We start from the raw sequence: 24,539 nt of genomic DNA, 5'->3' as shown, positions 1-24,539 counted from the left end.
GCCTTACAATGTATTTTTAATATTCTTATGAAAATCTCGCAATAAAATAATTAGTCTGGGGTATATGATAACAAAGAGCGCGGGTAGTTTAATATTGCCCCATTAATTTAAAAGTAACATGTTTCATATCTAAAAGTCTATCTTTATCAACGTTTTCATTCATTTTTCATGAACGAAAAGCAAATCAGATACGAATTTTTGTTTATAGTATAAAATTTAAAAGCAATAAAATTATGAATGTAAAAATCGTTTGTTACCAGGTACAACAACCTATATTAAAAATCAATTCCTCTTCAAAGCTAATTTGTTTTCCTATTGACTAAAGGATTTGTTTTGTTCGTATATCGCATAAATAAAATCCTATAAAAAAAGTTTTACATCTCTCGTCATTTTTAAATGACGTTCGTGTATGAAGTAAACCGAGCCTAATTGATAGCACAACTTATCATCGGTCAAAATTACTAGAAATATATTTTTTCGGTTATGTTGTACTAGTATTTTTAAGTAAAACCTTCCGCCTATGATTCCACATTGAAACAAATATTTACGTTTTGTGTTTTAAATAACACCAAAAAAGCCAATAAGGTATTCTTGTTGCCAAGTATTTATTTGTATCAGTATTTTATATCACTGTACGTAAGATTCGATGTAAATAATAAATATATCCATAGAGCAGTTTAAACTAGTGGTTAAACGTGGCTTTGTCGTCCCTACTCCTAGGTTCGAACCTCTGCACCTATACATTTATATTATATCATCATATTATATGTTGCTTAAGGCTACTAAAGGAACCTTTTTAAAATACTACAGAAAATGTGTCTGTTGTATTTTTTACAATAACATAAAGGTCTGAATGTATATTAGATTTATGACCTCCCATTTACATATAGAAAGGAAAAACTTCCGCATTTATAAAGGTTAAATAAAAGCCAAACTGAAAGTTGTATTAGCGGTTTTCATATCATATATAATCTAACATAATAAATCACATTACGTGAATATTCAGAAATTTGGCGGTCACTTTGCCATTTTCAGTTGTTTGAAATAATTCAAATTCAAATTATTATTTCATATAGGTAACACAATGTATACTTATTAGCGTCCAAAACAGAAATGTATATGAAATGCTTCTAATATTAGTTCCACATGACATCCTAAGTAATTAATAATAATAAAATAAATTAAAAATAAAGATTTGTCCTCTATCAGCAGGCATGGTGAAATAGGAGCACGCATTTATATTCTCGTGGGAACAACACGCAAATACATAGCCGAAATAACTAACATCACCGCATACACGAATTCAAGTACGACCAGTCAGCATAAGTCAATAGATTATGAAAGTTCTGCCTGTTTTGACAATATTTAAAGGGTTTTAATGTAGGTACGTAACCGATCTCGGCACCTTCTGCGGTTTTATTAGACCAGAGTTTATTTTACATATCGCTTACTAATAAAAATACCGTGTTTGCTTTGTGATTTGTGAGTATAAACGTCGAACTTTTTCCTGTTATCAGATTTCAATGGAAAAATCAAATAATAGTTATTGTATAAGTAGTAATAGTATAGTAAAACAAAATCTTTCCAAATTTAATAGCTTCGGAGATTAATTAATTATGACCGAAATAATAAACAAATGGAGTGAATGAGAGTTAATGGCGCATTTCTCTATCGTCGGATCGGATCGTCGTCCGTCACGGTTATCCGACATTGATATATGATAAAGCGAATCTGTAGGACACCCGAACGATGTGCATTGGCAATGTTTGTCACCCACACAAGGGCATATTGTAGTCATTCAGCAAGGTATCAACTCTGAAATAATAGTAGTAAATATCTTTTCAATCAGATCGAAAAGTTGCTGATATTACTTTTATTTATGTACTTTACATTAAAGTTTATATATCAAATCGGTATTAGTTTTGTTATAACTTACATTCTACTGATACTTGGTTAGTTATTGTGATTCTTATTGTTTTGTGTCTTGGAACCCTTTTGGGTAAAGCCCTACTCCTACCATTCCATTTGGATTTTTTTGCTACTTTGATCCATTACACTCCATATTTTTTTTATTTTGTCGTCAGTTCATCGCTTTTGTGGTGTTTCCACATTTCTCTTGTCTGGAGAGCCCTTCACACGTGTGGTTTCGATAGGTTTTCTTTGGTCTGTATACCTTAAAATGGCCTGTCATTTCCATTTCAGTTTCAGTAAGGCGTGGTTTAGCATTTCTGTGACCTAAGTTCATCTACAGACTATGGAAAAAAAACCTAATTTAAATTCTAATTAAAGTATACTGCTCGAAGTCTATTTGAAGCATTTATTATACATTTTATGTTAAGGATTTCCGATTATTAATAATTATTTACTTGGGATTATTCATTAACTATATGAAATTGCATTAGATTTTTTACATTTCAACATTATTACTTCAGTGCTCAAATTATTAACATTTAGTAGAAGCTTGGTTAAATGACACTTCCGTTGCTTTGTGAATAATTAAATTTATTAATTTAAAGATGGTATTCCATCTTGTCAATCACCGTTATTTCCAATACACTGGAAACCATTTTTGATCGGCGGGCCTCTGCCCTCTGCTCACTGATCTGTGCAGGATTTATTGGAAAACCGACTATCGGGTAAAAGTTAACCTCCACCAATTTAAATTATAAACATTCAAACAAACAAAATCGTGTATGATTTTAATGGGCGGTAAGAAGTAAGGGTGTTCAACTCTATAAAGCAAATCAAGTTTGTATGTATCTAGCTAAAGTAACTCGACTAGTCCGTACGAAATGCGAACTGCTTATGCGAACTAATATAATTCTTAGGCGTAATTTTATTCACAAAATTTATGTAAATTAATTTATGTAAAAGTATGTACTTTTATTCATAATAAGGATCCAGATGATTGCTATCGAACTAGCTAACCATAACTTAGCACTACTGCGACCAAGTTCCTCAAGTGTTCTCTTTCCGTATAGATTATAGTAATTATTTTGAAAATAGAATTTATAAAGTATATTAAAAGAAATAATGTCACAACCAGTCACATATTTTAATACATATTTAGTTAGTAATCTATGGTTATCTCGCGATGTTACCGCGCTCCATATCTTAAACATGGCAACGTCACACTCCCCACACACCCAACCCCACAGACTTGTAAATACTTCCTTCAAAAGCTCAGATCAATCAAAAATCAGAATCAAAGTAACTCATTCATCGATCAAAGGTGTGTAAATCTGCTAAGGAAACTCGCTCTGAATCCCCGTTAAATGAGTATAAATTTGCCTCAATTAAATCAATAAATCATTGCCTTAACATGTAGATTTTTGGTCAAAAACCGTATATATACTGTCGTTCGTTTTATTCGAAATTTCGTCGCTTTGCATGATATGGTTTAAACCATTGACCTTTATCCCTGAGGTCGAAGGAAGCCGGCTTGCCTTAGACCTAAAAGATCGACGCACAGGCAAAGGAGGCTGGTCATCTACTTGCCTATTAGATTGACAAATGATCATGAAATATGTACAGAAATCTAAGGCCCAGACCTAGAAAAAAGTTGTAGCGTGACTGATTTAGTTTATTTTAAGCATTACGTTAGTAATAGTAACTTAACTGAATCAGTCACCCACGTCCTGGAATGCGAGCCTGTGGCTAATATAAATAAATCATCAGAACACTGAGGATGAAGCCTGCAAAGTGCCCAGGAGGCTTCTGTTCTTTTGGAAGGAGTTAGGCTAGCTTGGTTAGCCAAGACTTTACAACGAACCTAGTGAGAGTCTAAGTGCGGAAACTGAGTTCACATGCCTGAAATAATACTTCATTCAAATAATCATTAAGCTAACACCATCACGGAATAAAGGATTAAGAAGAGCGAACAAAAGTCTCTTTTCTATATTAAATAGAATAAAAAACACTATAATTTACAACATTCCGATAATTAAATTTAGTATATAACATATTTATTAACAACTAATGATATGATTTTTTTTGTGTAGTGGAGAAAAAGAACAACACACTACGCCAAGGCGTCCTACCAAAATTTAAAATATTGGACAGTAAGAATTGTAATCGCCTGCATAAGGTTCAAGCCGTATGACCGTGCAGAACGTATATGGTCCAGTAGGTAACCCAAAATTCTGAGGTGTCCATCTCTCTCTCTCTCTACTCCAAATTCTATGCTGTTCTGTACTTGCTTAACTTTTCAGTCCATCGGAGGAGTTGGTAGATTCTTTCAATATTTGGTTACATTGTGAAGGCTGATATGGTAATAGAGTAGTATGTTAAAGTTAATGAAATTATGAGATTATTTAACTAATTTAGATATAATTTGGCTAACACAAGGTTATAAATAGAATAAGAGTTTCTTTTTATCAAAGTATCGCGTGTATAACTACAATTCGCGATAATCACGGGAAATAACGAGTAATCAAAAGCAAAATTAAGTTCATTTGACAGTCGTTTTTCCGGGGAACATTTATTTACAAATAACAAATACTAATAGATTTATGTTTATATTTACAAAATTTCGGAATAAATTGTTTTATTTTAAGATCGAGTTTAAATAACAAGGAAATGTTTTATTTACTTTTTAATTAGTTACAGATCCTTCTTAAGGAATTAAATTATCAATCAGCTTATATATGAATAAAGCATTACGCAATATATAGCACTTTGTACTTAAGTAAATGTAGAGTTGGACCTTTATAGGTTACTTACTAAGATAACTATAGATTAACGTCTCGGGTCCTTATTAGTGATAGAGCCTACGGATGTGTGCCGCTGATATATATCTACATAATAAAACGTATTAACTGTATAAGTCGAGGAGTTATAGTATTAGAATTGATTGATGCAACTGTTAACCAAAATATTTACAAAATTGGGCCGTAACTTAAATTACTGTAAACAGTAAACATATCGAGTATTAGTTAAATCTACTCGAGCGCGGTAGATGTGGCTACTTATATGCAAAAGGTGTGCATTTTAATAGAAATTACAGACAGAGGGGAAGGGTAAGTACCTCAACGTCATGCCCAGATTTCCGAGGCTTTTTTATTATGAACGAGATATTATGAATAATATTATGCAAAGGTCTTAGAGACGTGTCTTTTTTAATCGAGGATTCCTTCTTTAATGCGCAAATAATATTTCCACATTGATTGCGCATTTCGTCTGCTTTGAATCATAATTAATTTTATTTATATTTCTATCTGTTAAAGTAAGTAGGTTAATGCGCAATTATATCATACGGTTTAAAGAACTTCATTACCAAAAAGACATATAATTCTCAATTACGTGAAGAAGAAATTTAGAAATAAATTTCTTTGCATTTAGAAACAAATAACATTAAGGAACATTTTCAATTACCGAATTGAGGCATATATTATTAATTATAACGTTATAATAATACAAAGCTTTAATTCGGTAAAAAAGTGTTTTCTTTCAATGTGTAAAAGCTATGTCAAAAAGACAATACTATGAGGTATATACAGTTAGGTATTTTTTTTAAATTAATTACTAATACAATTATCCTTACCGAATTATTTTAAGTTAGTGCCAATAATATACTTGGTTAATGCATGTTGAATGTTGTAATCAATATTTTTATTTTTCTACGAGTAGATTGGTAAACATTTGCGCCTAGGGCATTAATTGATTATAAATTGATTGTATTTCCGTAACCACTAACGTGTGCGGTTTGGGTATGACTAGATAACCTACTCGCCGCGTTCAAAATTCAAGGTCTGGTTAATGTTATATATACTACTATCATTTAAATAATAAATAGGACCAATTAGGAATACCATATCTGGGGAAATCAATTACTTAGTCAATTCATAAACTCTCCTACAAACAGTACTGATATCGCGCGTGATTGTGTTAGCAGCGCCATGTCCTGGCAGAATGAGTAACAAACAGTAAGTGTAATATTGTATAAAAATGATATATTGCACTTCAATTTTTTTTATCGAGTAGGTATTTTTAATAGCATAGGTAATACTGAGCTCGTTATTGGGCGAACTCCTTCGATATCTTATATTAAAAATACTATTATCTCTTAAGTAAATGTCAAGTTTGATACTGAATCAAAACACATAAACTATACAAAATAATCCAATCAAAAATAACCTAAAGTTTTTTATTATTATCTTCAGACTTCAAACCTGTAACTTCCTTCATGTAATCGCCAAATCGCTGATATCGGATGGCATGAATGTCGCCATTTTACTCAATATTCATTTATTACAGAAATTCATACATTATCTTTACAGACTATGCTATATCGACTATATATTTATGATTATATCGAGAAAAATATAATAAAGTATATAACATGTATTTGATTCTGTAAGCACATTGTAGCCGCAACAGTTTCGATGCCCTAATTACCCTTATTTGAATTTAATTACCATCGCTATTACATATCACATTAACTGAAACTAAATCTATTCCCAAACATCAATTATTGTGTTAATGTTACTTCATAGTTTTACAGAACAAAAGACGCAACATAATAGCAACTCACGGAGTGTTTAGAATTATTATTTATTTATAAGAAAAATTAAATACAATCACCTTCTATTGTCATTAAGACAATGAATATGTGATTGGATTTGAAAATAGAACAATGGTGCAGTTTTTACTCTAAAAAACACTATGTCGCCGTAACAAGGTTACAAGTGACGCTGGGAGTGTGGGGGTTGGTCCGTGAGGTGCAATCGACCCCTACCCACTAAAAACTAACAGCCGCATTTGCTCTCTATGGATGGGAGAAGCGGTAACAGTTTCACTAAAATGTGTGTCCTCGTCAAAAGCGTCTGCTGCGAGACCAACTTCCGGGTTGTCCAATGAGGTCACAGTGGAGTACGTGCGTAATCGCGTCGTCATATCCCACGCATTTTTTTGCGTTGAGGGTTAGGGTCTGGATTACACTCTTGAACCCTCTCTTCTCTTTAAGTGTTACGACGACCTCACAGAACGTTTTGAAAGCGTTCCAAGGGCCGTCGCTGTCAGCCTCCACCATAGCTTTCATTATGACGGGAAGCGACAGATCCAATCAAAGGTTAGGGAGCTACGTTTAGAGTCCGACAAACCTCTTAAGTGTGTTCCGCTGTGTTGTCTGCGAAACCACACTCGTGGCAAATTAGGGCGTGCCTCCCTTCTTGTAACGCTGTGAAGGTTTCCCCCAAAACATCCATGGCCTGTAACCACCTTTACTAATCGGTAGGAGAGTGCCCCCATCTTTTATTTACCCACAAGTTCAACACTGGACGTATAAATGTAATCGTCCAGACTCCTGCCCTGTAATCTTGTAACTTATCCATCAGTTTCTAAAGGAAGATCACATGGGCTTCCTGTCTCAAACTGTTTATGTGTTTAGAAAGGAGGCCAATAGATTCTGGCTAGGACAGCCCCTTCGAGGTGCAAAGGGGCAGTTCCTGCAATAACACACGCAAGAGACGGTGAGGTGTGGTGCGCCCTTGCCACCCATATGGCCATCACCTGTTGCGACTATCTCAGAATCACCCTGTTTAAGTGAATAGACAATCGGCCCAAATGGGGCATCCATAGAGAACCTTCACCCGGACCACACCTGCGAATAACCGGCGAGACCCCGCAGCAAGCAAGATTTGGCATTAACCGGTGCCATAACCATGGTAGCAAGCTTCAGGGCAAGTGATCCTTAAATGTCCATCGAGAACCGACGACAAGCACGAGATACTTTAAGGTGGGCCTTACTCATACACAACATACGACCAATTGTGTGCAGTCAAGAAGAGCTCGTCTTAGATCTGGACAAGGAGGGCAATGCGCCTTATTTGGGCCACAACCTATCCCGTATTACCGTTGCGAGTATGCGAGCTTCTCTGTATGTTCTTTTCCTGAGACAAGTGTGTCCTCGACATAACATACTAGGCTGACACCTTGCAGTAGTGACCCACGAAGGAGGCTGTTATATCCGATGTTCCCTACGTATAAGCCTAGCCTTGTGGAACACCACACTCAAAATGATGGTTTGGGCCTTATCATGCGGCGTACTTGTATACCTCATAGTGGTACGTCATGATAGATAAGGCCGTCTATATATGACACAGGTTTCGACCTGGAGGGCACACTATCCAACGAATAGTTTTAAATAAAATACACTATTTAAAATGTAAAACGAAACTAAAATTACATTTCTATTACAGTTATCCTGGCCATCGCAGTCCCTGACCTGGAACTATTGATAGGTCTCGTCGGAGCTATCTTCTTCTCAACGTTAGGAATATTTATACCAGCTGTCATAGAAATTGTTCATAAGTGGGAAAGAGGGCTAGGAAAATGGAACTATATAGTGGGCAAAAACTGTATTTTACTACTAATCTATGTCATAGTTCTCACATCTGGTTGTTATTCGTCGATATCTCAGATTATAGTTAAGTTAGGATCGTAATTATTATAGCCTATGGGCTTTCATGAATTCCAAGAAACATTCCGATTTTGGGACGAGTTATTTTGAATATCGTTAATAAACAACATGTTTAAATGTCCAACAAAACAAATGTTAGCTAATGAAATACTATTTACTACTAAGTACTATAAAATAAGTTCAGTTTCGTTCCAGTCTCAATATTTTTCGAATTTGGGAAAAGTTCATCACGCCATATTTACTGTGTCAAAACCCTTACTTAAAAATATATGAGCTTTTAAATGGATTAAAATGCGTTTAATTGACATATTTGTCTTAATTGTCGCGTGCGGCAAGTAACAGCTAAAACCAGCGCCAGCCTTTTTCCGAAAGTGGTATAACAATGTTATGAGTAATGTCAAATTGGACACATCGCGGTGAAATTTTACTTTATCCTTCTAAGTTTGTTTACTTTGAAACTTCAAAAAAGAAGTAATTAGATACAAGGTGATATCCTAAATAACAAAAAGTAAAGTACATAATTGTATATAATATTATTTAGACTATTCCTTAAGCTTAGCTGTCCCCCATGTACAGCTTGCCTTTGTGCCACAAAGGCCTCCTCCAGCTGCTTCCATTGCTTCGTATCCCTAGCAAGTCTTTGCCACAGAGAACCAGAGGCTTTTTGAGTCATTAAGTCATCTGCCCACCGCGCGCATGGTCTACCTCTCCTCCGCTTGGTGTTGTAGCGAGGTGTCCTTTTTTTGACGATTTTGCTCTCTGGCCTCTGAGCAGGTGTCCTGTCCATCTCCATTTAAGCTTTTTGACTCTGGCCATTGCGTCCGCCCATTTGGTGATGCTTCAGAGATCTGCGGCTCTTTTCCTATCATTCCAGCCCAGTAAGCTCCTTTCCATACTTCTCTGGCAAGTCACAAGTTAAAAGCTTGTGACATGCTTAGTGGTCTAGGTTTCGCAGCCGTACGTTAGGATAGGTAAGATGCAGGTATTGAAAATGCTCCTTTTGATCCTTAGTTCCTCGTTGTTCTTCGGGATGGTTTTGTGACCAGTATTTTCCAAGCATTAGAGGTTCTTCTCTCTATTTCCTGCTGGGGCTGTTCCGACATGGAGATGAGTTGTCCCAAGTATATGTAGGTTGTGACATATTCTACGTTTTTGTTCTCTAGGATAATAGTATTTGGTGTTCTGTTTGTCATGGCTTTTGTTTTTGATTTGTTAATTGTCGCACCCACTTCTTTGCTTAATGTTTCCAGTTCTTTGATTATGATTTGTAGTGTTCCCAGGTTGTCAGTTATGAGCACAAAGTCTGGTCTGCAAATCTCAAATGGTTAATCCTTTCTGCATCTATGTTGATGCCCCAGTCTTCCCAGTCTTCCTAAAGACTTCTTCCAACATACAAGTGAAGAGCTTAGACGAAAGAGGGTCTCCCTGTCTGACTCCTTTTTTGAGTGGAATGATTCCCAGAATCTCCAGGTTCACCCTGGCCGAGCGCTGGCTGTAGACATTTCTGATGAGTCTAAGAGTATTTTAACGCTCTCGAAATGCATGGGTGCTCCAAAGAGTCCAAAGCATTGCTGTAGTCGACAAATGCCAAGTACAGGGGGTATCCATATTCTTGGCACTTTTGACAATTTGCTTCAAGGTGTGCATGTTGTGTGCAAGGGTGTTGTGGCGAATCCAGACCGAAATCCAGCTTGCTCGATAGGTTGTTTTTCGTCAAGTTGTTTGGTGATGCGGTTGATGATGATTTTCGTTCATCGGTGCGGTCCATCGATGAGTACCGGAACAAACTTGTGTCTGAAGTCGAAACTCTATTACGTGGAGTCTCGGACTGGGATAGACTAATCCTAGTCCAATTTAACCCCAAGAACACACAAGTTTGCGCGTTTTCTGCGATAAAAACACCCTTTGGCGCTACTCTTCTTCTAAAAGCCACATACAGCATCGGAATACTTGCCGTCGACATATCCAACAACGTTCCGTTTCGTGTTCATTTGGTGTGCTTATCAAGGCGACATGGTACTTCACTCCGGGCCACCGTTTGCAACTCTATAAAGCGCAAATTCGGCCCCACATGGAATATTGTTCCTCACCTCTGGGCGGGAGCTCCCCGGTACCCTCCCCTTCCTCTTGACCGTATTCAACGAAGAGCGGGTCGAATTGTCGATGACCAATCACTTTCCGAGCGGCTTGATCCTTTGGCGTTGCGTACCGATGTTGGGTCACTCTGCATCTCCTACCGCATCTACCATGGAGTTGTTCGGATTAATACCTGCAGCTAAGTTTCATCATTGGACGTCGAAGCAGAATACGAAATTCCACCCGTATCACCTCGACGAAAAGAGCGTACAAATACTTGAAAGGCCGGCACGCACTCGCAAGCCCTCGGGCATTGAGAGGGTCCATGAGCGGCGGTATTACTCAACATCAGGTGAGCCTCCTGCCGGTTTGCCCTCTGTTCTATAAAAAAAAACATTCATCAAAATCGTTTTATTAACAATTTTTAATTCAAATAAAAAGTTGGCAAGAAATTCAGTAATAGTAGCAGAAATATATTTCACATTATTCCTCCGGTGACTGCGCATGGCTAATAGTTCTTAGATTCAGCCGCCAAAGAACCTGGCTATTTACAGTACAGTGCATCTCATCATAACTCTTATTAGGTCCAGATTAGAAAAGCCAAGAGCGCGAGACAGGGCGGTGTAGACTACGCATAATCTCTTAACTAAAGCTTCCATTGAAAATGACGCTGTATATATTTTAATAATTATAGCATTATACGCCATCTAGGTTGGGTAGCTGAAAGTTTGTGAGCGAAGATTTGAATCTTGTACTCCAACAGGATTCGTATGTGGAAGTAGATATGTTAATACTATATTTTTTAATTTTTAGTTTGTTTCTTCGTCTATCGCAAAGCAAACTTATATATAATTTATTATTTTCGAGATCCGAGCATTTCACACTGTCATAATTCGTCTAAATGGTTCGCCATTGACCTAAAAGTCTAAAATATGACGATTTATATTGACGCTTCTTGCCAGTAGTTTAAATTTCGGGGATAACATAACACCTGAAGTTTACTTATTCTAGAATAAGGAGAAAGCGATAGTAAAACAAGCTTAAATTATGTACATTTTAATATTATTTAATAATCCGCTTCTATATCTGTGCCTTTGTTGCATATACTAAATGCATAGCTTAATTAATAAAAAGTATATATACATATTAATTGAATATATAAGTTAAGATGAATTTGTTAGTAGATCTAGTGTGGTGTATTAGTTGAAGAATTATTTACAACATAGAAGTATTCTGAAGTCTTTGTATGTCGAAAATTAAATTTATTGGTCTAGTACTGGACATAATGACTAGTATGTATGTAATAAAATATCAGGTACATCTGTGCGAATTAATAAATATTAGTAATATTTGAACTGATCCTTGCGATCAAGGTCATGTGTTAGCCATTTCTATAATGTTTTAAAGTGGTTGAAAAGCAATTTTAAGACATATAATTTAAATTTCATTACGCAATATTTTATTCAATATTGGTACATTGAAATATATACAAATACGGTTAATTTTTTATATGAATTTATTGGTAATGACTAGATTAGACTAGATGGTTAAACGTAAACTTATAGGACGCAATTATCTTTGGAGCGTATAACTTTTGACGTCACGTCCTTGTACTATAAACATCAAATTGTTAATGTTTTGTCTAATTTATTTATAAGTGACAGAAGAACAAGGTGCAAATATTTGATAGCATAGAAATAATGCTATGTATGGTATGTAATAATGGTATGACTAGAACCATTTTTGTGATTGTAATAAATTTTAAAATTAAATCAATATTTTCTTATATGCATATTATTTTAGCAAGCTTAACACCTTATATATCTAATTATGTAAATATTTTATTATCTTTGGTATGAGAGATGATTTTAATATACAAGCATTATTGCAATTTGGACGTATATAATAAATATGAATAAATGAACATGCTATTTAGATCGGTTACAGACCAGTCGGTGCCAGTTTACGACCAGTTTTTTGAAGCGCGCGTGTAAGCGCATATTCTGAAAAGATCGTATACGCGCAGAAAAATACGCTAGTCTGAAACCGCCCTTAGGGAGCGTTCAAGTATTACGTAACGAATTTTGGGGGGGGGGTCCTCTTGTAAAACGTTACGATGCAGGGTGGGAGTTGAATTACGCGTTATTGTCAATATTATTGTCCACTTTCCAGTACTTTACACCACATAAAGTTAGGTTTTAGATATAAAGAATCGAGAGAACGTTACGGCAGCGTCTCATGGGGGGGGGGGGTCAAGAATCTCCAAAAATGGTAATAATTGAACGGTCCCTTAGAGATAAAACTGCACAACTAAAATTAAAATGGCATATGGACATTCTCTGCCCCAATACTCGATAAATAATTAAAACATTCTAGTTAGCACCAAAATGTAGTTATTGTGTTTTTCTATTTATTATCGTAAACTAACTCTATAATCTAAGCGCTAAATTAAAATAATTTAATAAACATTAAACCTAATAATAAGTTTGCAATTGTGCTAAAATGTATTTTAAAACCTCTGAATCATTTCTTATAAGTATTCAAAATAGAACTATCCATAGCCATACAGTAACTTAAAAAAATACTGATATTTGTATTACTTATAAATATCCTTTTAAATATAAATCATCCGATACTTTGCAAGGAAAGTTTGAATTGTAATAATTGGTGAAGATTGTGATAAACCATATCTTGAGGGCCCGAAATAACAAAATAGACGAGGCCCAGTATGGAAAGAACCGCTCGCCATATTGAGAAGTGAGTCCACGTGTGGTAAAACGTTGGTATTGTTGGCTGAAAACATAATATATACATTAACGGTATACATATATTCTTTTAATAAGAGCTTAGTCTTAGAGTTAACCCAATTGACGCTTAAATTTTGGTAGAGGGTGCGGAAAGACAATGTAGAGTTATGGCAAACTAATATAATTCTCATTTACAACGCGTCCTATATTTATAATTAAAAATTATTTACTTTTATTGCTTCATATTGAGTATAAAGATCGACGAACTCTAGACTAAAGAAGAACGACATCACAAAAAATGAAATGCTACTGCGATCTCACATCCTACAGTTTTCTTACCACAGTTTGTTCATTCTCAAACATAAATAAACTAAAGAAAAGTCAAATAAAATATAAAGTTACAATGTATCTCCGATTTCACATATATCGAAAATAATATACAAACATGACAGCAGAAAGTTATCACAATCACATAATTATCCCCCTTATAATAAATTAAATTCTTTAATTCTCATTTTTTATATGACTGTAAAATTGAAATATTCCAATCATTTTATATCATAATTCCACATTAATTAATATTGGACCAACAAAACAATAAATTTTTTTTTACAAGAATGTCTAATTTTCTTAGAAAATCTCACCATTGTCACATTTCCAGTTAAATTCGCTACCAGTGGAGCATACTGATAGACCATCAGCTCATCATAGATCCTTGCAACAGAACAGACCAAGAGACAAGCACTATACAAGATCACTAATACGATTGGCTGGAACCAAGGTTGTAGGCCACGGGTTGTGTCTATATTCGTAATATCTAGGCTGAAATGTAAATATTTCCATCATAAAATATTGCTTTTAAAAATGATTTGTAAATATTTGTTCAGAATATTCATACATGTACACAAATTTCATGTTATGTTTGGACTCACTTTACTTTTTTCATAAAAAAATTGCCTATAAGTGATCGAATACGATAAGCCTACCCGTCAGGGATGACTTATGGATCATCCCCCATCACCAAATTACCCTTATATGGGACCTGTACTTCACCGTCACGTCGGTTGATGTAGACCATGTGATTTCCAATCCATTTAAGTCCGAAAGGGGAGTTCGGCAAGGCTACATACTACCTCCATTACTGTTTAATATATATGGAGAAAAAATTGCAACCTTAGGTATGCCGACGACACCACCCTCTTGGCATCAAATGAACATGACTTAGCCGAACTAATTCCGAGAAGTGTAGACAAGAAGTGAGACGTTTTGACTACACATAAATAAATCCAAGTGATGATAATCCATGAATCAAGAAAACTCACACGCCTCGTCCGTGCATAAACTGAAATATCTATAAATAGTAGACGAGTTTATATACCTCGGTTCACTGATAAGCAGTCAATGAGGAAGTGAAAACTAAATCCAAAGATGAACCCAGCAGCAATGACAAAACTGTTGTGTTTATGGAAGAACCAGAACAACAACAACAACACAAAAACATATAAAAAAATTGGTTGAGGCTCCGGTAATTCCCATTTATTTTGTAAAAAAATATATGCTATAAATGTGGTGTTGGAGGCGGATGCATAAGATTCCCTGGACAGCTAAGTAAACAAACTTGTCCATACAAAACGGTTACAAATAAAAAAGTCTTTCGTTATCCTGAGTTTTTTTGTCTAGATGTCTAGAAAAACTCATCTTGACTGGCAGAGTGGAAGGCACTAGACCTCGAGAACGATCTCCTACTCAATTAATTTAAGATTAATTAAAAGTCCTTACAAGCCTTACCATCACTCAGGCGAAGAAGCTTGCCTAAGACAATGGAGAGTGGAGGAAGTTCTGCCGCTCCACTTACACGGCCTTCGAAAATGAACTGCATCATCGGTTCGAATAAAACAGCTCTAGTCCATATACCGAGGAGGATATATAAATTGACACAACTAAATGAATGCTGGTAAAACTACAGCTAGTTATAAAAGTATGAAACCTTACCGATCCAAAACAGACACCAAGCAGAGAACACAGAAGAAATAATATGCCGCAACATATGGCATTGTGACCACGGCATGGAAAGATAAATGCCCAGCATCCAGGCTGTCCGAATAGCTGATGAGGAGCAAATGCATCAGAGATAGCCCTCCAAGTACTCCATGACAGGCACCAGCAAAGGCACGCCATGCTTTTTGGACTGTTAGTGCTACATCCAGTGGAGTTGGATCACCTAGTCTGAAATAAAAGATTAGAGTATACTATTTGATGAATCAGTAGCCAAATATACCTTACAGTGCCATAAAGATGACATTACAAATCGCAAATAAAAGTAATAAAACAAAGTACTTAGTACTATGGGCAAATAATTGCTGGCGTCTAACATACACACACACACACAAAGCCTTTTTAACTTAATTACCGCAAAAAAATCAATTTTTTTAATGTTTAAATAGTATATTATGATTTTAATAATATATATATATATATATATATATATATATATATATATATAATGGGTAAAGCTGCCAATCCTTCATTTAATTTACTCTAAAAAATATTATTTTTCTTACTTTATAAGTGTACAATTAATATACATATTTATATATTATAATAAATATAACACATTATATTTTTATTTACCTTCTTATTAAAAATGTTTACCTACCTTGAATATCGCTCCTCCTCTTTAGATTGTTGTGACTCCATTATCCTTTCTCTAGATACAACTCTGAATGATCCACCTCCTTGAAGATAAATCTTTTCAGGCCTGCGAGAGAGACCTAACCTGTCATCATTTGGTGAAGTAAGCGGCGATGGTGACGAGAATGGATTGTCAATGTATTGATCATGGTACGGGACACTGGCTTGAATGCTTTCGAGCATTGTAGTTAGATCTGCAGGACGCGCTGAAATTAGGAGAAAACTTAATTACTCCAACTGTATTTGCATACATTAAATAATGAAAGGCCAGATGTTTAAGTTAAAGTTGTCATCTAGTAATAAAATGTAAAATGTCGTAGTGCGTTTTTGTTAATCAATGTTTATACAAGTTCATGTACCTATATAATAATTAAAATTGTTTTCTAAAACATGATTAATTAATTCAGTTACAAATCAATAATAATAATAGCCACAATTGTAATTGGTAGTTTCTAATATTTCAAAAGTTCAAAAACCGCAACCTTCCAGCGCTGCGAGTTTCAGTATCACACTCAACAAATTTCAATTTATTTTCAAGCGCTCACTCGCTTAAAACTATCGTATCGACAAAAATATATGAAGTAAAAGCCTTCATTTCAGTCTCACTCGCTATAGGGATTACGAGAAGGCCAACAAACACATTATAGGATTCAATTTTGGATGTTGTGCTAGTCGATTTCTAAATATTGCTTGGGTTTTTATTGATACGCAGTAGCTAAAAATACGGATGACAGATACACAAGCTTATATAATACATATCTAACTGGAGTAATTAGATGTAACAGAAAAGAGATTCCTCAAGAAGCTATGAAAGCTATCGTTGAAAAGCGAAATACATGGCAAGTAAAAATGTATTGATGTGATCTTTCAAGGACAAAAAGTCCAAATCAAATCTACAATGCGGATTCTAATAAAAAAATATTTTTTTATGTAATAGGAGGCAAACGGGCAGAGGCTCACCTGATGTTAAGTGATACCGCCAGTCATGAACACTCACATTGCCAGAAAACTCGCAAGCGAGTTGCGGCCTGCCAAGAATTGGTACGCTCTTTTGTCTAAGGTCACTAAGTCGAATTACTGTGACGATTCAGAAAAACAAAGGGAATTTTGAATACGAAAATATGAAACCAAGCACGGCAGCAAGTCACCAAGGCTACAACAAATACGTGGGAGATATGGACTAGTGCGACAAAATGTTATTCGTAGTATTTAGATGAACGAAAAACGAAACGAGTATCTTGAAAAAAGTAGTATTCAAAATATTTATAAGAATGGCGATGAACTCTTATATTTTGTAGGTAATGTTTCCAACAATACCTACAAAAAATAAAAGGCTGGATGAATTAAAGTAAAATCATCACAACCATTTTCATCAACAAAAAAATTTGTACTTGAAAATTATCGGGACGTAACTTAGGACAATGTGTGGTGTGTATCAACATAGGGAGTGGAATCAAGCGATCACCAGCCTTGTCTGCGCTCACTATAAGAAAGGCCTACACGCTATAAGTGTGACAAAATAGTTTTCATACATCAGTTTTTCATAAAAGAGTCAGTGATCTTCCACTTATCAAAATGATCCCTTATGCACTGCTATCAACCTTTAAGTTATTATTTTATAAAATTTAGTTTTCAAAACAAAAAAGAAAAAACAATTTTATGTTTCGTTTTTCTTATTCAAAACCACAATAAAAAAAGCTTTATAAACAAATTATTAAAATAATTGATATTAGTCTACATGAGAGTGTTTTTGTTTTTGACATTATTTTTCCTTTACTTAAATTAAAATATGCAGTACAATGTTTATCCATTTTTGCAAAATTTGCTTAGCAATAAAACAATTAAACATGTTACTTGTTTGGAGGTCTTTACTGAGGTTTGTCTTTATTAATAAAAAACTTGATTAGATACTTACATATATTTACAAAAACTTTTTAGTCCTTATTAAAGATTTACCAACTTGTTTTAGTAATACATAATATTTAAAAGGTTCCAGCATAACTGCAGCAGCAGTTGTGATGTGCTTTAAATTTCTTTTAATTTTAGCTTTCCTATAGAACCTTTTACTGCAATAATTAAATTGAAACAATAACAATAATAAAACTTTAATTTTGTTAGAAATAAAATGTGACCTTTAATTAGGCAAAAGCTTTTGTACTTGAACTATTTAAAAAAGACAAATAAACTTATACAAATTGTAATTAAAATACTTACCAGGTTTACTCGATTTACTTTTACTTGCAGTCTTAAAAACCTTTGGACTGACATTCCTCCCATTAGAATTATCATGGCGTTCTTCTCTTGGTTTTCGTCTTGTCTTCCTTGATTTATGACGTAATTCTCTACTTGACCCATTATTATTCTCAACATCGTGAGCTTCTATATCTAATTCACCACTCAATGTAACAACTTCATCTTTGTTGTATTCTTTGAGATAATCATCAACCTGAAATAATGTATAGATACCACTTAATAAAAGGGCATATATATTTCTAATTCTAGAATAGGGTATAATTCCTAAACAATTTATGAAATTAATCTTTACAATATACAATAATAAGAGGAGCATAATACATACAAACAACATAGTAATAAAAAAATTCTACAATGTTTCAGATAAATTGACAAGAAAATTGGATTTCTTATTGTAATGTTGACAAAATAAACCTATTGAACTTTACCTTCTCTAAAGCAATAAGACTTGAACCAGGCACTTCAAAATCATGCAAATCTTTGTCTCTATGCCTCGAGGAATGCCTTTTCTTCTTTCTATAGGATGGACTACGCTTCTCTTTATGACTACTTGATGGTCTTGACAGATTCTTCATAAATTTATCCTCTAGTCCATTGGGATCATGTGAATAAAAAACAAACGACGGTGGTTTGTCAGTTTTCTTTATCTCCTTCTCCACAAAGCCCAATATACCCCTTTTAATTTGATCATGAATCGGTAACTCGGTGTCCAATGATTCTTGTTCAGATTTTGTCCAGTTCTCTCTTATTTTTGCCTTTTCATAAACTTGGTCCGCCTGATTCTCTCCTGATTCAGGAGAAACATGACCGTTTGATAACTTTCGGGAACCGGATCTACTGCGTGATCTAGTTTTACCTTTGTGCTTTGGAGAAGGAGACCGGGCAGTACTGTGGACTTCAGCTATTTCTTCTCGTGATTCCGAACTTTTTCCTGGCTTCATGATACAACAAAAGCGGAAGCTTATAAATTAAAAATCGCGTTGTCGATTATATTATCAACTTAAGATATAATTAGACGAAGTACCATGGTTACGTTTTATAACCGCAACGATTTAATATTTATTAAATTCATAGAGCATATAAAATAAAAATAAACCACCTAAATCTATCAAAGAAATAGAATTCAAAATTCTAAATGTTAAATGTCAACAATCAACTTTCTGACGTCATAACGACGTCATTCCAAAGGCGTTGTGCAATTGGCGCTTTTCAGAATCATTTCTTTCAACGCAATGTAAAATAATATTAGTAATTTTCATAGTAAAACGAACAATATAGAAAAAAAACGCGGGAAACTTCGTTAATAGTACACGTATTTTTCATGGTAATGAAAATATAATTTAATTATACTAAGAAAAAGAAAGGTAGTGATTATTGTCAGTGCGAAAGATTATGCAATATAGAGAATGAGTCAATTTAAACAAAAAGGTTACTTCTAAACCTATTGTAACGACGTGTATTGAGATAGGTATCTTCCACAGTCGCAAAATAATAATAATTCACATATTATGTGAATTATCATCCTCTCAACCATCAACATAGTACACGGAAAATTCAAATAACACCAAAGCTACAGTAAGCTCTGTTGATGATTGTGTTGGAGACTAACTCCAAAGGGAATAACTATAATACATAGAATATAACGGTACAATATTTAAAAAAAAATCTGTTTTATTAATATATTATATACAAAAATGTATTTAGAAATCGAGAATCCTTTTAAGTAAAAATTTAGCTGTGTCAGGGTTCCCAAACAATACATACTTGAAACTGTATGTTATATCTATAATCTATGTGCATAAATAGATTTTTTTTAATTGACATTTCATGACAAAAAAGGTATTAGACAAACATAGGTATTACATTGTTCAATTCGTCGTCGCCTAATTGGGTTTATGCTGTTAAGTAAAAAACATGAGATTTTTAGTTTAAACGTTAGGTGCAATTAGACATTTTTTGTTTAGTAATAAAATATTGTAAAAAGTATATATGAAATATTGTTATTGTAGCAGTTAAGTCTATGATTCCCGTTACTAAGCAGTGACAGCAATCTACGGTTATTTATTTTGATTGTGTTATTATATTATGTGTTGTTGGTCATTTTCATCTGAATGACATCTACCTACTATACCATATCCTAATAAACTATAATCTAAAATTTTATGATTAAATTTAAAACCTATTAAATAAAAGTTATTCAATTCCTAAAAGTGCTTTTTAAGTAACATTTTTAAAATTCTATTACTAATTAATAAATTTTTGCCGTACCAGTTGGTGACTGGTCGGACTCACAATTTTGGAATGTAGACGACCTTTGACGACGCCTTGTTTTGGTGTATTAAATAATAGGAGCAGGCGGGCTGAAATATATGGTGCTAGTATTATAAATGTCAGCGGTGGTTGCAGAAAAAATTGTGGGTGGGTGCCCCTGAATTTTTTTCTAAGTAAGTAAAGGCAGGTTTTAAAGCTGTATACCAATTTGCTGAGTCACCTTATGTTGACCTGTTTTATTAAAAACTAATAGCGGGACTTCTAAATATCGAATTATATTCATCGGGGCTAACGCGAGATAGTTATTTGCATAATATTAATGATAATAGTGATACGGAATATGCATTGAAAGCTTTACCGTACCGTTTTCATAAAAAAAACCCTTAGCCGGTTTTTTTTATTAAATCAGATCTCTAAAAATTAAAAATATGGTATTTGAAAGTTTTAAAGTAATAGTACTTACTTAAACACCTACACTCAGCTTTTAAATTGTACCAAACAACTAATCACAATACCACCGGCTATAATATATAATAACAACAAAACAGAATAATTAAATTATTTAAATTGATTCATGTTTTATTTTATTATATAACTTAGTTACAAATAAATTCATGTTAAATATAAGAAAGAGTATTTCCTCCAAGTTGTTCCATTTGGGGTCTTGCGACAAGGGGTTCAATTGCACATTGGTATTGCACCAATTACAGATTTAAGTTGACACCTGGTAAATAGTACCGGTGACTTGGTGCTTTACTCGATCAACGAATAAGTAACGGAATACAGCAAGGAAATGCTGCCAAAGTTAAAGCCACAGGGACTGAACCATTTAAATTTATTTAAATTTTAATTTAATTATTATCACTACTATGTTGGTCACGAATTGTAAATATTTTATTTAACATAAGGAATGTCATATAAAACTTATAAAACTATATAAATAACATTATTGTCGATATATTATTAAATAAGTTAAGACGTATGTTGTAGGATGGATATGCTCGCCAAGAAGGTGTTCTACAGTTGCAAAACTACTGTGTAAAAAGTTTTTTTATTGTAATTTAGTAAATCAGTTTAAGAAATTTGGATAAACTAATTCTATTTCAATAACCTATCAACATTATTATATGTCCTCTCCAGAACCTCGTGAACCCCAAAACTACTAAACCATCTTTATAGAAACTTGGACTGCTCCCGAAGTTGGAATATACCGTATACAAATCATCGAAATGAACAATACTTTTATTTTCGAGGAATTTGTAGACAACATATGTACACAATAACTGCCAAGTTTTTAGTGGTTTCTTGTCTGTTCTGTCCCTTGATTCGGGAACTTGCAGTAAATGTTAGATCATCCCTTTGAAATAGTAAAGTCCTGGCTAATTTAGTCCCTTCCAGAAGCATAGAAGTCTCCTGGGCACTTCACAGGCTAAACGGAGCAACCTCACTGCTTTCTGCACTTTGTTAAGCCACAGACTCGCATCCAGAACTACGTCGGTGACTGATTCCTCTGCGCTGAAACAGCCTCTACATATGGGGCTGTTTGTCGCACCTAGGACAAAAAGATGTTTATTAAGGAGACAATGGCGCGTAATTGTACCTATCATTGTTTTGAGATTAGTTCTATTTTACCATCCCTGATGTTGGATTTCAGCGGCGAATCACTGGCGAATCTAGGTTCGCACTAGCGAGAAGGGGAAAGGGGAGGAGCGGAAACGGGCGGGATTCCAGAGCCTCGTCTCGCAAACTGAATAAAGGGTTAAACCTACATAGGGGCCGTTCAAGTATTACGTAAGGAGATTTACTGCAAATGTCACTCCCTAGTGACGATATTGCACCAAGAAGTAGGTATGTCATAATGTCAGTGTCAGAGTTTCTGAATATCGCCCTATGATAATTGTCAAAGTCGTTTTTCCCATACGGCAGCATCACTTAGTACTAAGCCTCGCTTTTGAATCCTTATGCTAAGTTTATCTACTTTTAAGAGCTGTGTAAACTTTAATATATTTAACAGCGCTCAAGACGAGATTTTGGTTTGAGATACAAAAACTGTGTGCTAAAATATATGATTTTAACCGTACATTATTTGTCTGAGTAATGTTAATACTATAAGCAAAGTTCCTCTATTTGTTATTTTATTGCATTAAAACGCATTTTGTAGGCATTCGATTGTTAAGTTCAATACATGCCTTACGATATTTTGTATATTAAGTACAAAATACGGCGGAGCACTGTCGTGGTTCAAAACCAGGATCTTAGGATTGATAATTAACTTAACCATTTGGCTAAGTTACAATTCATATTTTACTTTTTTTTCTAAGTTGTCTATGTATGTATAATAAAGTAATATTTTTTCGCAATCAAATTCACAACTCCTTGTTACTCCACTTGGCCAACATCAGCAGCAAATCTAAAATGAAGCAATGAACCAAATATTATGGTCACATCTTGGCATACGTCCAAGCAATTATTTATAGCAAAGAAGAAATTATTTATTAGTAGTAAATAATTATTTATTATACGGATCGATTAGGATTCAGTTTTATTTTGTATTAGTTACTAGGTGCCCCCGCGAGCTTCGTTTCTACTTAATGTGATTTTACCTAGCCTACCTTTTTAGTGCATACCAACATGGATCATTTTGCTATTCTACCCCGGAGACTGTTTAGTTTTCCGGAATGAAAACTTTTTTGGTTGTTCTGTGAATTTTTCTATATAAAAATCTGAGTTCAAGTCATACGTTTTTAATTAACAACTAAAAAAAATACGTGTTGATCGTCGAAAGTTAAGGGATGTGATTTTGTATGCAGTATCATAAAAACACAACCTAAAAAATAAAAATAAAAATTTAGGGATGGACCACCCTAACATTCAGGGGGATGAAAAATAAATGTTGTCTGGTTTGTAGACCTAACTATAACAGCACACAAAATTTCACGAAAATCGGTCAAGCTATTTCGGAGTTTAATTACAAACACCGTGACACGATAAATTTATATGTTCGATATTTCTTTTAAACTAGTAAACATATTACGATAAGAGACAAATATACGAAAGACAATGCCTCGGTGGTTTGGTTATGTAGTTCGGATAAATCAGCCGCTTACAATTAGGATATACAACGTAACTATGACTAAGGAAGTCGGGTAGGCCTTGTCATACATACCTGGATCAAATACAGCAATAAAATCAGGTACTAGAGAAGAGACAAGATAAAAGTTACTCATAACCAAAGTACATACATGAATGTCATAAAAGTGGAGGAAGCTAAAGAGGTATGTCAGGACTACGATTCTGAGATTCGTGGTAACAATTTAAAGAAAACACATTTTTTAATTATTTATTTAAATTCTATATTTCTAATAGTTGTTATGGAAAAATAGGCTTTTTTATTTTATGTACATTATAATAATATTATTGTAATATTGTCAGTGAATTACGTAACTAAATATTTATTATTAAAATTACGACAGCCGCCAATCAAAGACACAACGTGATCCCTAAGTTATTCGTTAAGATTTTTTAACTAAGAGTATATGTCCTCCACACAGTTCAAAATGCCTACCTATACCAAAATTAAAGCTTCGATTTACGTATATATTTTCAGCCAGCAATTTACTTCTATTTCGCTTTTAATTTTCTGCAATATGCGAACACAAAGAGGAGGGAACAACATCTTTCCCCTCCCCCCGCTGAGGTCGTACTCCCCTCTCTTCGAAAGGCACTTTCACTCGAAGAATTTCGTCGCTGGTCCAATGACGTCATATTTGCGCAACCTGATGCAATGTGAAGCTAAACTTATGCATTTCATATTCGGCTTTGTTTTGCAATTTAGGCTTGCATCCTCATGAGGTTGTACCGTTTCAAATATTTCCCAAAAATTTATGAAACTGTATGAATATTATTACTATGAAAAACAAGTATATATTACGTTTAGGTAAGAACAAAATACAACATCGGGATATTGTTTTCAGTGTAATTACGTTCCTACCTACGTAAGATATGTATTAAGTTTTCGGTATAGTTACATAACGACTTAAGTCCTGTCATTATAAAATATGAAGTCGTTTACACAAAGATTT

General features: G+C 34.2%; 2 protein-coding genes across 7 annotated transcripts in view; one reads left to right on the top strand and one right to left on the bottom strand.

Moving 5' to 3' along the window:
* LOC123710602 (proton-coupled amino acid transporter-like protein pathetic) overlaps positions 1 to 10,547 on the top strand; it is a 57,971-nt gene extending 47,424 nt beyond the window's left edge. For 2 of the 6 annotated variants that reach the window (XM_045662616.1, XM_045662617.1), the window contains exon 9: positions 8,199 to 10,547. In XM_045662616.1, coding sequence (XP_045518572.1) covers positions 8,199 to 8,443 — 245 coding nt within the window. In that variant the 3' untranslated portion in view covers positions 8,444 to 10,547. Of the gene's footprint in view, positions 1 to 4,001; positions 6,391 to 6,679; positions 6,985 to 7,004; positions 7,736 to 8,198 lie in introns of those variants that run through there. The other 4 variants (XR_006753850.1, XM_045662619.1, XM_045662621.1 and 1 more) reach the window with 4 other exon arrangements.
* A 912-nt stretch (positions 10,548 to 11,459) lies between these two features.
* LOC123711258 lies at positions 11,460 to 19,270 on the bottom strand. The gene is made up of 6 exons (XM_045663757.1): positions 18,615 to 19,270; positions 18,148 to 18,379; positions 15,899 to 16,139; positions 15,235 to 15,468; positions 13,887 to 14,064; positions 11,460 to 13,288 (listed from the first exon to the last, which is right to left on the bottom strand). The coding sequence occupies exons 1-6, from the start codon at positions 19,125 to 19,127 to the stop codon at positions 13,121 to 13,123; spliced, it is 1,566 nt and encodes a 521-aa protein (XP_045519713.1). The 5' UTR covers positions 19,128 to 19,270; the 3' UTR covers positions 11,460 to 13,120.
* Between the last annotated feature and the right edge of the window lie 5,269 nt (positions 19,271 to 24,539).

This window comes from Pieris brassicae, chromosome 6 (assembly GCF_905147105.1).
Source record: "Pieris brassicae chromosome 6, ilPieBrab1.1, whole genome shotgun sequence".
NCBI lineage: Eukaryota > Metazoa > Arthropoda > Insecta > Lepidoptera > Pieridae > Pieris > Pieris brassicae.
The sequence above is the reverse complement of the archived record's forward strand: the minus strand, read 5'-3'. Positions and strand labels throughout refer to the sequence as shown.

Bases quoted from the DNA above. Each gene is read 5' to 3' on its own strand.
- LOC123711258 (XM_045663757.1), bottom strand. From the start codon at position 19,127: ATGAAGCCAGGAAAAAGTTCGGAATCACGAGAAGAAATAGCTGAAGTC. The intron at 14,065-15,234 runs GTAAGGTTTCAT...TTTACATTTCAG, and splicing joins TTGGTGTCTGTTTTGGATCG to CCTAGATATTACGAATATAG. The intron at 13,289-13,886 runs GTGAGATTTTCT...TTATGTTTTCAG, and splicing joins TAACTGGAAATGTGACAATG to CCAACAATACCAACGTTTTA.